This window comes from Barbus barbus, assembly GCF_936440315.1.
Source record: "Barbus barbus genome assembly, chromosome: 1".
NCBI classification, from domain to species: Eukaryota; Metazoa; Chordata; class Actinopteri; order Cypriniformes; family Cyprinidae; genus Barbus; species Barbus barbus.
In genome coordinates, this window is record NC_136729.1 from 41285306 (window position 1) to 41300807 (window position 15502).

At 36.7% G+C, this 15502-nt stretch overlaps 1 protein-coding gene across 1 annotated transcript in view; it reads right to left on the reverse strand.

Annotated features, from left to right (window-relative positions):
* LOC306875317 (DENN domain-containing protein 5A-like) overlaps positions 1 to 14975 on the reverse strand; it is a 54949-nt gene extending 39974 nt beyond the window's left edge. The window contains exon 1 of the mRNA XM_079425801.1: positions 14758 to 14975. Within this exon, the coding sequence (XP_079281927.1) occupies positions 14758 to 14857 (100 nt within the window). The 5' untranslated portion in view covers positions 14858 to 14975. The remainder of the gene's footprint in view (positions 1 to 14757) is intronic.
* Positions 14976 to 15502: the final 527 nt, after the last annotated feature.

Genomic DNA, 15502 nt, shown 5'->3' on the forward strand with positions numbered 1-15502 from the left:
TTTGGTAGACAATTCCTTTAAAAGTGTCATGAAACCCCTCTGTTCAATTCCATTGCATTCTGTCCATTGTTGCAGACATGTTAATTCCCTCCTGGTCACAGATTCTACAGATTGACTGTGTGTAATTTTGGTTTTGAGAAGTTCTGTTTGCTGTCACACACATTAGACACAGCATGTTGAAACAACTGAGACTGAAGGTGGTGCGCTCACACATGAATGTCACAGGTGTTTTCCTCTCCTCTGCTGCCCACACAGCAAAAACTGAGTAATTTAAAGCGTTTCGGCTTCCATATCAGAGAAAGTGTAAGATATTTAACAGATCTGACTCTGACAATGAACAATACAGCCTTGATGCAACAAGAACAGACTAGTGGATATTTCCCTGAGGAATGTGTTCAGGTTTAAGCGGAGGGTACGAATGTGTTTATTTGTCACCAATCTTTAGGGACGCCGTGTTTTTAGAGAGTTAATGGATTCTTTATGTGTGGCATTTAAAGGACAAGCAACAAATCTGACCCGATGGTTTCACCAGTCTGGGATCACTACAGGGATAAGACCAGGAATGTGTGGAATTAACCAACACAAACACTAATGGCTGCTGGGCTGGTTTAAACACTGTTAGTGTCAAGCTACCGTACAAGGAACCACCAGAGACAACATCACAATCATAATATGACAACATGCTACAATATGTATGTTGCTTAATTATGGATTTTATTAATGTTTCTTATCTGTCATTTTCCATGACAATCTAGTTCCCATGTAGGTTCTTGCTCTCTATCCACTCGACTTCTTTATGATATGTGTAAAATATATAAATATAAGATTCAATTGAGAATTGGAATAAAACTATTAAAAGATAGTAACACTACAAACTCTTAGGGGAACGTTACATAACGCCTGAGAAATTGAATCTTCGTGTGTGGATATCCAAGTTATTTAATTATTAAAAAAAATTTCAGCTTTCAACTCTCACTTAAAGAAAAAAAAAACTTTTTCCTGGATGAAATAATAGATTCTTACACTTTTTATTCATCATGACCTTTAAGAAAAACACTGGCATTAGTTGAGATTGACTGGCATGTGTGATATCATATTATGAGGATGCTTTAAAGCCTCTGCTCTACCTTCAATATAATTAAGTCCAAAAGACCCAAACAAGATGTTTTTATGCTTAATGACACTGAGATACATTTTTAATACATTTTATTTATCTTTACTACAATAATACTAGGATAATAGATTATTATAATATGGTGAGACTAATATCTCATACAGTGTGACATATGCAATAATAATTGATGACAGATCACTAAATTATTCAGATATTTTCATATTTAATGCATATTTGAAGTGGTTATGCAGCCATTAAGAAATTTGGTAGGTTTGCATCCATATTTGTGGTGCAATTAGTTACAATACCAACCGTATCAATAAACAAAAGTTATGCAACAATGCTTTTAATTTTCCAATGAAAAACAAAAAATTAATAGTGACACACTATATGTAAACGAAAAACAAAAAAAGCTACATTTTATGGAGCCACTCCTAAACAATGTATGGACAAAATTTGTAGTATAATATGTTTATATATATATAAAATTTGAGCCTAATTTCGGAAAGTAAAATGGTTCAAGTAATATTGGGGGAGGGATTTCTTGCAGAATTTGCAGAGTAAAAACTTACAGAAAATTTTGGAATTCTGGAAATTGTGGATCACTCAAAATTCTACATTGAAAAACTTTGGCATTAACCAAAACCAATTTAGTAAAAAAATGTATTATTGTACAGTACCATTATTAAACAATTTATTATCATTTATCAAAGACACCCGATGTCAACCATAAAATATTTTGTTTATATGCATTATAGAAGCATATCTAACTCAGAATGTTAACCATATTAAGCCCAGTTTTATTTCACAAATCCTTATATAGAATGTACTGCAAGCTAATTGTGGTCACCAGTATCCATCTCCATGTGAAACTCACAATATGCGTGATCATCTCATAATGATTAATGGGAAGGCCTTCCATGTTCTCTCTAATATCCTAAGCATGAATGCAGAGGCAGTGCCGCGGGCAGAGGGTAGAAAAGCAATCAGCTCTGATGAATGAAAAGACTTTGTCATGGTTCATCTGCCTTGTTAATTCTCTGCCAGCGCCTCACACATGATTTGTTTCAGTCATGGGACTATCAGCACAAAAGGCCCGAGTTCAAGTGAGGATGAGCCAACGGCAGTGAAGCCAATGAAAAACTAAATGCTCATCATTTTGTCGACAGCAAACAAGCATTAGATATTATGAACTGCAGACAGATTAATAAGGCCAAGGTGACAAGCACCGCAGTTGACAAGCAAACCAAACAGCCAAAGCACTTAACTACAAGAGGCAAAGGGTGCCAGATTCAAACAGGCCCCAAATATATTCTCAATGGTTCTTAGTGGTTCTACCTTTCAATAAGTTTATTTCTATTATTTTTTCTTCATTATTATTATTTGTATTTGCGGCTGATTGGAGCCCATACACAGTGATTTTATTTGTTTTTATTTCTTATAAAACAGCTCGAAAAATTGATTTACAAATATGTGAGATATTATTCTGTTTGGAATTTTTTTCAAAGGTTGATTCCTCATGAAATGACCCCTGTAAAATGCTTTGGTACTTTCACAAAGAGCATCAGAGCCGTAAGAAACCATGAAATGATGCAGAGGGGGAAAACACACTGTATAATGTGACAAGGCGCTGTGGTTTCCGGAAAGGTCAGTGCTTTAGAAAATAAACCAGACCTTTATTCTGACTGCATTTGGGAAAGAGCAGATAGATAACAAATCGACCACATTAAAATAAGTGGTTCAACAAACCATTCAGTCCTATACAATGGAAACACCCACAATACATGTTAAACTAGATTTATTCGGTTTTTTGTTTTCGTTCTGTCCCATGGATAGTAATTTTACCTACCTTTTAATAAATATATATTGTGCATGAAATGAAAGTTGTCTTTTTCCTTATTGTGCCGTAAATCTGAGTGAAACGGTTTCTTGAATGAAAAAATAAAAGCATGTAGGACAGGACTTGATTTTTTTCCATCAGGACTTAATCAATGCATCACCGTGTTCGCTAACTTCTGCAATTTTATGAAATATATGTGACCCCACAAAACCAGTAATAAGGATCAATTTTTCTAAATAAAAGTGAAAGCTGAATAAATAAGCTTTCCATTGATGTATGGTTTGTTAGGATAGGACAATATTTGACGACTATTTGAAAATCTGTAATCTAAGATTGTAAAAAAAAATTAAATATTGAGAAAATTGTCTTTAAAGTTGTCCAAATTAAGTTCTTCGCAATGCATATTACTAATCAAAAATTAAGTTTTGATATATTTACAGTAGGAAATTTACAAAATATCTTCAAGGAACATGATCTTTACTTAATATCCTAATGATTTTTGGCATAAAAGAAAAATCAATAATTTTGACCCATACAATGTATTTTTGGCTATTGCTACAAATATACCCCAGCGACTTGAGACGTTTGAGTGTTTCATTTATGCATAATGATATTCATGCATGGTGACTTTTAACTGAAAAAATGTTTTAATTTGATTTAATATAGGGAAAAGTTGGACTGTTTTCTTACTCAAACTGTTTTCATGTTTCTAGGCTATGAGGGAAGAGATAAAGCTTATCTTATAAAGTACTTGTGTATGGTGGCTGAAAGCTTTGCGTCTGTTGGCCAGAGAACAGCCAGAGGCTACAGGCCTGACGTGAATGCATGAGCTCTGTGAGGAAAAGAGCTCTTTAGTGATGCCCACTTCAGACAGGAAAGAACAAAATGAACCCTATATAGCCTACCATACCACATTTGATAGGCAAATTTCTAAGGCCTTTGAATTATCAGCTTGATCAAAACTTTGCTGAAAACCTGTTGTACACAATCTATAGCTTCTGTTGTCTGATTGATACTTTATGCTTTTTTAAAGTAAAAGGCCTTTTAGTAAAATTTTGGAACACGTTATTATACTGTAAACACATATGCAAACTTACAAATTTTGTGTAAAGGAACTGTTCCATTAATAAATAAAATAATTTTTTTTTTTCAGACTATTATTTCATATGTCAGGGTTTACGGAGTTAATATTTCTAAACCAGCAGTGATGGGCCCTGAAGTACCAATAGCTCCCAATCACATGACTTTAGCTTTGAATATTAATCCACACAGCTGCAGGAAAATATTGAAAAGAAATACCCAAACCTGGGTATTTAAGAATAATTGGACTGGAGTTGATGTGATGACACAATGTTGATCCTTGCAGTGCGATGTCGTCAAATGAATGTGGAGCCCAGAGAGAGATAGCGGGTTAGCCTACATCTATGTGTGAGCAAAGACAGGGGCACAAAGAGAGCAAATGGATTTCAGAGAAGAGGAGTAACAGATGGCAGATGACGTTTTCCTGTGAAAATTAACCCCCGCATATTTTAAAAGTTCACTAAGTCCAAACCAAACCCAAGCTGCCTCTTGTCTATTTCCCTTGATGTTTCATTGCTTTCTGCTCACTGTGCTCAAAATCTACTCATTTGTTACCATTACTGCATGCATGTAAGTTTAGGGTAACTTGCAACATCTTGCAATTCTCCTATTTTACTCACTGAAATATATTCTTTATTTCAACAAATGGAAACATTCAGTTACTTAAAGTTACATCATCTTATATTAGAAAATATAGAACAATTACAGTGTCACTTTGGCCGCATCGATGTCCAATTCCGATTTGTTGACTATATATTATTTATTTGATGATCAGATTAAACCTTCATTTAAAAGTGGCCCATGTTTGATATCTGCATTTACACTGTACACTTGGTAAAAGAACCCAAGGTAGACGTACTGACCAAAAATCAGGGTTTCCAGTGAGTGAAACAGTTCAATGGCTAATCAGAACTAGCCCAATCACATCTTTTCCATGGTTTTCCCCTCTGTCAGGGGTCCATCCCATCAAAATCCCATTCCAGGGGCGATCACTTTAACCCACGACCTAAAAAACAACCTTCACCAACAGTGTAAAAGTAGCCCAATTTAGCGTGAAAACTGCAGACTTGGCAACACTGCCCGGAAAAGCATCCACCTGAGTTGACGCCAATCGGCACCATCGCTTTTTCAATTACATACGACTCGCATTGACAGGGGAATATCCAACCTGTCCGTTTACACGCCAGAAGCAAGTGCATGTGCTACATGTATGTATCCGTGTGCTTTTTCCTATTTATGTGTTCATGGGTCATATCTGATCTGTGCCACATGAGAGGAACAAATGGAATTGGGTCACTTGAACCATGTAATGTAAATGCAGCCTAGGGCTGTGCGATTAATCGAAATCGAATCGCAATCGCGATTTGAGACGTTGCGATTTGCTAATCGCAAAGCCTGCGATGTGGACGCGATACAACTCTGTTCCAGAGCATTTGCATGATTGCCAGCCTTGAGTGGTGGTCTTACTAACCGATAGAGTGAGCGCACCTCCGTTCTCCCCGATCAGCACTGCTCTAACCAACTTCGTATACGCCCACCTTTTAAAAAGGGTGGGCGTATACGAAGAAAACTAAAGAAAACATATGTAACTTCAGCTTTGAAATGACAGACAACGAACCAAAAAGGTAATTTGCAAGAGCTGCGTCACAACGCATATCAAGAGCTCCCTTATCGGTTCTGCTTTCAGTACTGGAGAATAAAAGATACATTTTTAGATGTTTTTATTAGTAAGCTCCGCTCTGCCCCACGTAATGCTCTTTTATACTCACGGTCTCGCGCCCGGTTCTGCTCCGCAAGTCTCTCACGGGCGCATCTGGCAATATGGACTAGGCCTGACGCACGTGCGCAACCTGTGTCCACTCGCACCTGGCTCCGCGTTTGAAACGAATGTAAATAACTGCTTGCCAATTTCACTTGGATGAAATGAAAGATTCAGCATATTTCCCACTTGTTCTTAAAATCCCAAATACTTAAAAATGAATGAATCAGACCGCGTAACATGTAATACTTTAATAATTGACTATTAGAAAATATATTAGAAAATATTGACTATTAAGAAATTCAGTTCTTTATTTATAAAATAAAAAAATAAATCTTTCCTGTGAAATTCAGTAATTCTGTAATAGTAGAAATACCCTCCCTGCAGAAAAAAAAACACAAAAAAAAAACCAGTAGAATCCCTCCCATAACACAATAGAAAATGTAATGGATTTAATGGTTATAATGGGAATTGTATTGGTTTTAATGTATAATGGTGTCTACTGGTATTTGATGCATTCTATTGGTGGGATGTAGTCTAGCAGATGGCAACCAATAGAACAACAGTAATTCCTATTGAAATAATGCCCAAAACAAAAAGGAATTTTGTATTGGTTTTTATGGAAATTATAAGAATTTCTGTGACGGTTTCTATTGTTTTTTTGTTTGTTTTATCAGCAGGGTACCGATACTCACACTGTCTCAAATTAGTCATATCATGATATAATATTTTAGACAAGACACTCCACCTCAAATGTACCATTTGGACAAGATTACAGAAATTTACATTGAACAGCATGCTACGGTTGCTTTTCTTTTCAGGCAACTTCAGTTTTTTTGGAATTCACGACTGTTTTGACACATTAAAAACACATTATTTTCCACATACTGTACATTATTGTTGCTTCTCTTTGCCCCGCCTTTCTGAAACGCATTGATTTTTACAAAGTTCATCGGTCTGAAAAGCGAGGCATTGATTGGCCAGCTATCCAGTGCGTTGTGACTGGCCGAATACCTCAAGCGTGAGATGGAAATGTTACGCCCCTTACCATGTTGTGATGCCGTGTCCCGACACGACGAGACAAAAACAACAAAAACCATTATAAACGAGGCATTTGAAAATTGTGTCATCATCTACTGACTTACATATTTCCAAACCTGTACCTTTCAAAATTTATTTTTTTTGTATTCCACAGAAGAGCCTGAGGGTGACTAATTGAACAAAATGTTGCTAAGCTAATAACACTTTGTAATAATGCAAGTTTAAGTAGTGTGTGGGATTTTCTGGGATCATTTGGACTTTTTTCGGAGTACATATACTGTATGAATGATTTAGGTGTGCAAGGCACTATTTGGAACGAGATAAGTAAATGACGACAGAATTTTCATTTTTGGGTAAAATATGCCTTTAACTGTTCCAAAAAGCACCCTAGGATGCGGTGTACAGGTGTAGTAGGGGTATTTTATTGTTGGAGAATAAATGAGCTCATTTTTACACAGGAACAAACAGACTACATACATGGTTAAAGACAATTGTAGCTAATCTCTGTAATTACATGGTGTTCTATGAAATGGCTATGGCTGGACTGCTCTTTACATGAATGTTTGGTTATTGTGTTCTCAATGAAGAGCGAAGCATAAAAATTATCCAGTAAAGCCACTCTTAAAAACGTCTTTATCATGCATGCTATATTAATGACTAATCACAGTCCAAGGAGCTCAAAGGAGTGCTCTTTCAAAGTGATGTCATTGAGAAAGAGCTCAAGAGACGGGGTGCATGGGAACTCCTGGGGGACAGTGTTTAACTCTGTATGTGTGCGAGTGTGTGTCGAGCCCAGCTGCCTGTCCTCAGTGTACTGAGGGCCTGACGGTGCACCCAGGCTGTGAGCCAGCCAATCAAAACGCTCTGCCAGCAGGGCCTCCCATGCATATGCTAATGAAGCCCTCACCCTGTGCCCTGTCATTGGGAATAAAAGAGGGTTTTGTCACCAACTTTGCAGCATTCTGGAATTACTGCTGTTTTATGCAAAAGCAACAGGACAGAGGATGAGAAATCTCATAAAAAAAAAATATATTATGAGTATCGCAGGTAATCTAAGGTTGCGTTGGGAATACAAGTAATGTATGTTAGTCTGCAGCCCCACTTACCAGCATTCATTTGATCAGTGACATAACAGAAGTTATAAAAAATAAATAAATAAAAATACAATGAATTTCCAGCTGAAATGAACACTGGCTACTGTAAAAAAAAAAAAACTGTTAATAATTTTAACACAAATTAAAAATGCACGGGCAGACTATAGATTAATAATAATGTGAGGTTACTTGCACATTATTATAGTAAGATCTCCAAACACTTTTACCATTATGCATTTGTAAACTAATACATTTTCATATTTGCATCACATAACCAGCTAAATGTATGGATTTATTGATGTAAACTTGCTCGGTAGCGCACCTGGTACAGCATTGCACTTGCAAAGAAGAGCAAATGGGTACCAAATCAGTCAAGCAAGACTCATGATAAAAGAGCTCAAAGATTTGTAGAAGCAAGCTACAACGGCATGGTTGATTCAGCTAACGTGTTATGTTATGTTTCCTTTTGTTAACACTACTGGTTTTGTCTATGGTAAGGTTTACAGTATGTGATACATTGTTTCCAAACATGATAGATCCTTTTTGTACCACTCACCGGACATTTTATTTCCAAACTACTATGATACGCACAACAACAACAACATAGTATCATTTTGCATAAATGTTGCTATAGTATTTTGAAAATGTTTAGTTTTACAAGCCATTGTTGTAGTTTATGGTCCATGATACTTTGCTGTGCAGCTGTATGCATACACTAAGCATATAAATATGTCACGTCAAAACTAAAGTATTTAGGATTTAGGTTTTGGGTAAGAGATTAAATGCAGGAAATATTCCCACTATCATAACTCCTACTGAAGCTCTTTTGATGAGCAAAAAAAATAAATTATAATAATGAATGAAAAAGCTCCAGCATAAGTTCCCACAAGGCATTCTACATTGACAATCATCCATGTTAAGCTGTAGATACAAAAGTAATTAAGCATGAAAGGGGACATGAGATGCAATGATCTTATCTGCTTTGTGATTGTGAACAGACCTAAGCTGTTCATCCATTAAATCAAAACTAAAGACAATAAAATCCACCCTGCTACTTACAAATAAACCCAGGGTTGCTTTGATTACAAGGGTCCCAACACAAATACAAGAGTGACACTTGATTAAACATGACAAAAGTTTACCCCTGAGGAGTGTGCACATCTATTTAACACTATCAGCTAACAAAGAAAAAAACACTGACTGATTCAGAACATCGCCACAAAAAAACACCAGGGTTTACTGCTGAGTAACTCTGGAAGTTCCAAGGAAAGGAAGAACCACAAGTGAACCTCATTTAAACTTTCAGTTCCAAAAAATCTGATCCACAAACCCCTGTAAAAAAAAAAGAAAAAAAAGAAAATACACTCTCACAACCAATTCGTACATATTTTACGAGGTAGCAAATTCGTACGAATTCGTACGACCTCACTTGTACGATTTAGTACCATTTGTCTAAACCCCAGTGACGGGTAGGTTTAGGGGCGGGGTAGGTCATTCGTACAAATTCATACGAATTGGCAACTCGTAAAATATGTACGATTTAGCAAAAATCGTACGAATTCGTACGAATTAGCCCCCTCGTAAAATATGTATGAATTGCTGTGAGATCAGGCTCTCAGTTCTTCAAAAAATTAAAATGATGTCATCTTTTTGGGTGCATTATCCCTTTAACTGGGTCAAAACAGCACTCTTAAGTTAAACTAATTGCATTTAATATAAATTTAAACTAACACATTTCCTTTTAATTGCAAGTAAGTTTCTGAAAACGTTAAAAGAATATACTTAAGTGCAATCTGAATGTAAAATACATTATTTATACATTTGCACTCTTTTAAAAAATATGCTAATGTGTACTTTGGGAACAAGGGAATAAAGTATGAGGTCTCTTCAAAGCAGTGCTACTGCAAGTATCAGTTAGCACTGGTGATGTTTAACTAACTGAGAGACGCCCGCTAACTTCATTGGTCTAAACGGCATCATGACATCTCAAAAATATGTTTGTCTAAACACACTTCACACTACCATTTAATGTGCAGAGCAAACACAAATCTTTGCAAACTGTATTCTCTTTGTCGTTCTTGCTGTTTGTGAATATCTGGTGATGGTAACCTGCTAAAGGGGACAGGAAGTGGGAGGAACATACAATCAAGAGTTACTTAAGGCCACAGACACAAAACCTCACAAAAAGGGCTGCTTACAGAACAGGAACAGATGTGTCCCTTAAAACAGTCCCAGTAGATAACTGAAATTAGATGATATGAACAGTTATTTTTCAAAAATCTACAAGGAATTTTTATCCAAATCTCTACAGTTCAGTGTTTCCTTCAATGCTTTTCTGAATCTCAAGTACAAAGGCAAAACAAAGATTTTCCCCGATCTGTGAGCTTGCTGTGAGAATTGAACATGATGAGATAAAAAAAAGCGTACTGCAAAAAAAATATAAGATTTACAAGATAACATAACTTTCTATTATGTTGTCCTCAGGCTGCCAAAAAAGTGTTACTAGTGATTCACAAACAAATTACTCTTATAAGCCAGTTTCTCAGTCAAATTACTCATTAATTATCAGCTATGTCTTAAATTAGTCTGACAAATCATCATCTGACTCTCTAAATTATAAGTTGTCATTACTTTCATTGATGTCTACTCAAAATGAAGCCAATTTTATGTACTTACACATCTTTACTGACTGGATGCTTATGTGATAACTTTAGTAAGTTTTTTCTTCCCACCTAGGACAAATATTTATTCTGTTTTGTCCTCATTTAACCTAAAATTTAAGGAGGGCAACTTAACACTGGAAAATTGAGGTGCTCTTAAATGTGCTTGAGTGCAATAGTGAGTGACCCACTTTTAACGGTCTAATGGATGTTTTTCATTACAGTTAAATCAAGCCCAACTGTCTGGCCCAACTGAGAAATGCAAGGAATGACAATGGCTCTTATTTTCAGTCTCTCTGCCAAGAGATATGCTAACACTTCAGCAAAGCACAGTATTCCCATCGCCAGTGGGAAGAGAGTATCGGTAAAGGATCACGGGACGCTCACATGGTTTGCGTTTGTTTGTTTGTTTGTCCATACAATGAATGTCAATAGTCACCAAAACTGTTCAAAATTCTTCAAAATATCCTCTTTTGTGTTTTGCAGAAGAGAGAAAGGCATACAGGTTTGTAACAAGTAAATGATCAAGTGATCAACAAGTAAAAGTCAACAAGTAAACAAGTCATGTTGAAAAACAGACCCTCCTTCTGCCGTCACTGTATCATGATAAAAATACTATTTTTTTAATTGTATTTTTTGTGCAAGCAGGATATGAGAGTGTGTATGTATATTAGTAGTGTGTGTGTGTATGTGTATTAGTTTTATATACAGTAGTCAACATTTGAAGTGGACCAAAGTGTGTGTGTGTGTATTTTTAAGCAGCTGTCTGTATATATATATATATACACACACACACACACACACACACACACACAAGTCACAACATCTAGCTACTGGGGTGCCTCAGGGCTCAGTTCTTGGACCACTTCTCTTTTCTGTCTACAAGGCATCACTAGGTTCTGTCATTCAGAAACATGGCTTTTCATATCACTGCTATGCTGATGACACTCAACTCTACCTCTCATTCCATCCTGATGATCCAATGATAGCTGCTCGCATCTCAGTGTGTCTAACTGACATTTGTTGCTGGATTATGGACCATCACCTTCAACTCAACCTAGCTAAGACAGAACTGCTTGTAGTTTCAGCTAACCCATCGCTTAATCACAATCTCACCTTCCAGTTAGGCTCATCTACCATTACTCCTTCAAAAACAGCCAGAAACCTTGGAGTTGTGATTGATGATAAGCAGAATTTCTCAGACCACATTGCTAAAACTGCCCGGTCCTGCATTATACAATATTAAGAAGATCAGGCCCTTTCTCTCGGAACATGCAACAACTCCTTGTTCAGGCTCTTGTTCTGTCCAGACTTGACTATTGCAATGCTCTCTTGGCAGGTCTTCCAGCCAATTCTATTAAACCTCTACAATTAATCCAAAATGCCGCTGCAAGATTAATCTTTAATGAGCCAAAAAGAATGCATGTCACGCCTGTTTATCAATTTGCACTGGCTACCAATAGCTGCTCGCATTAAATTCAAGGCAAATTCAAGGTTCTGTTTGCCTACAGAACCACCACTGGCTCTGCACCCCTTTACTTAAATTCATTAATTCAGATTTATGTGCCCTCTAGAAGCTTGCGTTCTTCAAGTGAACAACGCATTATTGTACCATCCCAAAGACACACAAAAACACTTTCACAGACTTTTTCATTAACTGTTCCCATCTGGTGGAATGACCTGCCCAACTCAATCCGAGCAGTTTGTAGTTTGTGTTGTTTTTTTCCTGTTGTACCGAAATCGTATGGAACCGTGACCCCCGAACCGAGGTACGTACCGAACCGTGACATCTGTGTACCGTGCCACCCCTAATATATTTTTATATATATATATACATATATATATATATATATATGTGTGTGTGTGTGTGTGTGTGTGTCAGTTCTGCTTTAAATAATTATTTTAAAGTGTTTTATTTGTAAAAAAAAATTAAATAAGAGCAATATGTAATTAAATATTTTTCCATATAACATAGCCATAGGTAATATATATATATATATATATATATCATATAGAAATTGTGTCACAAAATAAATGTCAAAAGTATAATCTTATTACTATTTGATAGCATCAATGTAACATGGTACTCCTACAGTACCTTTTTTGTAAAAGTTTTAACCAAAAAAAAACCCCCCAGAAAACTGACTACAATTATCAATTGCATGACAAAGAAAAAACCTGACTGACTCGTTTCCTCTAAAAAACAGCATGTTCGCACTTTCAGTCCCCAGCTAACTAGGCCAACACAGACTCAAAGAATGTTACCCAATCACGTGCTTAAAACAGTGACATGTTAAAACCTTTCAAATGACATTTTAAAACAACTACATTTTTTAAATTCCAAATCTCCTTTTTTAAAAACTTTTTTGTCAAATCTTGCTACAACACTGTGACTAGATGCTTCTTTAAGAATTTATGGCTTTTTGTTCTCCCCAGAGAATCTCAGTGACCTCTCTTTGTCTTTAGGGTACGGGTGGGACACGCTCCATTGATCGGGCTCTTCCCCAGAGGCCACGTCATTTTGGACACCAGTCACTTTCACTACAGGGTCAGTTTTACTACAGCCATCTCTAAATGTATAATTGCTCATCAATGCATTCAACCCCCAACAGATATGTATGATTGCAAGCTGCTCCAAGACTCACACGACAAACATCTAACAGTATAATCATACTCTCTAACAAAACACACAAGAACGCTGATACCTAAATGACTAGGGGCCAGTGTGAAACCATTGTCTAACTTGTTATCTTGTACATGTTGATCATGTACAAGTGTTTTAGGCCTTGCAAACTTTAATTTCTGGTTTTCTGATGTGCACTGAACACTGTTATTGTGAATTCGGCAGATTTAAATGTCACAAATTACATGCCAGATTTGCGACAGTCTGGGAAACAGGTTAGAACAGGTAATAGTACTGTTTATAACAATGTATCATATTTATAAAAATATGAATTGTATATGTACATTTTAATATTTACATAATATGTTGTTATTATAAATTATTTTAAACTTTTATATTTCTTTTGACACGTGCTGCAAAAATGTAATAAAACAATAAAAATTAAATTTAGATTTATTTATTTTTTGGTGGAGGGGCCAAGATCAAATCCATCCAAACCACCGGCCCAATTCTGCTAACAGAAACTACCCATAAATTGAATTTCCAGAAACTTCAATTCAACAAACAAAATTCAGTAACTGATCCACAGTGTTTCACCTTTTACATATGATTTAAAACTGGTGCAGTTCATGGAGCAGCACAACTATCTCCCGCTGACTCTGATGCAACAGAACCCTTCTTCACAAAAATCCATGAACATTTGAGAGGAAACTGAGGCTCTGATTACAGCAGTGGAAATCTACCAAAACAGAAAATGCAAGTTGAGGAAGCCCGAAACCACAGGAAATCTGCACTCTCGCCCAATACCTCTTCACGTGCTGCTTGAAAGAGCCGTTTAGATGAGAGGATAGTGTAAATGATCCACTGTACTCCGGTACAGTCGGAGTAAATTTGTTTAAATATACATTTAGACAATTATTTTATGTTACTTGATGCTACTTGACTGATGAAGGAATTGATCATAATAAATTGTCAGGTTGGAATAGTCTGAGCAGATTACATAATAATAAAACCTTGTTTTGATGCATGCTGGAAACAAACTGTTTATGAAGGTATAAAATCTACTGTACACGCCAAGTCAACACAAATATAACCGAAACAAGACTTTGCAGAATATATGTTAATTAATGTCGTTCTCTAATGTGTTCCTGCTTTGGGTTATGTTTTATGCCTGTATAAATAATATAAATGAAGGAGCTCTTTATCTTCTGCTGAGTTTAATTCATTAGAATAAGAATTTCTCAATGAAAGAAATAAAATCTGTTGACAAATCAAAGGGTCTTTTAAGGTCAACTATATATAACACGCCAAATTTTAGTTTGCACGTCCAACGTCTATGAATATATAATATAATAACATAAATCTCAGCACTCTTGTGTTGAATATTGCGCACGTCCACCATACTGTAAAGCCATTTTAGCGTATTTGGTGTAATTATAACAGTGCTCGCTATTTATTGTAGCACACAAGATCGATTAATCACATAAGTATACGGCAATACACAATAAAAGCAGATAAATGTGTCCTAAACAGCCTCGGTTCTTACCGGACAGCTCGTCTGGTTCTAAGCCGCTGTCGGTGTCCAGACCGCAGACCACGAAATAATCCGCGAAGCGGCAGGAGCTCGAGCTGAATCCGGTGCTCATTTTGAGACGGCTCCGCTTGTGCTCTTCTGTTTGTGGGTCTAGAGGAGCGCATAGTACGAGCTCTCCGGATCACTCTGCGCAGCCATTGCGGATACGGACCAAGACAGGAGCCCCGAGCGCCAGTCGCATTGTGGCCTCCTCCGGTAACGTTACAGCTGCTCTCGGTCCTCGGCGCTCGCTCCTGAGCATGCGCACCGCTCTGCTCGGGATGACGTTATGCGCTGAACCCCGGAGCATCATCGAGCGCGCGGACACCGAACCAAACACACTTCCGCTGCGAATCGCTTCTTTAACAGCAAGGAAAGTCAAGTCGTCAACTTTAAATAATTGCATTAGTGTGCAGCGATAAGAATTTATCGTAATGAATTGTAAAAGCAAGACAATTGTATGTTGTTTGATGTTGCCCTCTGGTGGTGAAGATAACTAACGCGAATCATTGCAGCACTTTACCCTCGTCCTGGACTAAAATATAAATCTGAGCTGTTTCAGTTGCAAGAAACTTGCTCTGACTCATCTTAAAAAAAATCAGTGCCTTTGTTTGGTCTCAAAATGCACACCAGCAATGTTTTTTTCTAAGGCACGTTTATAAAAATGGCTTAAATGTCCTAATTGAGCTTTGATCTAATCCTGGTTTAGTCTAAACCC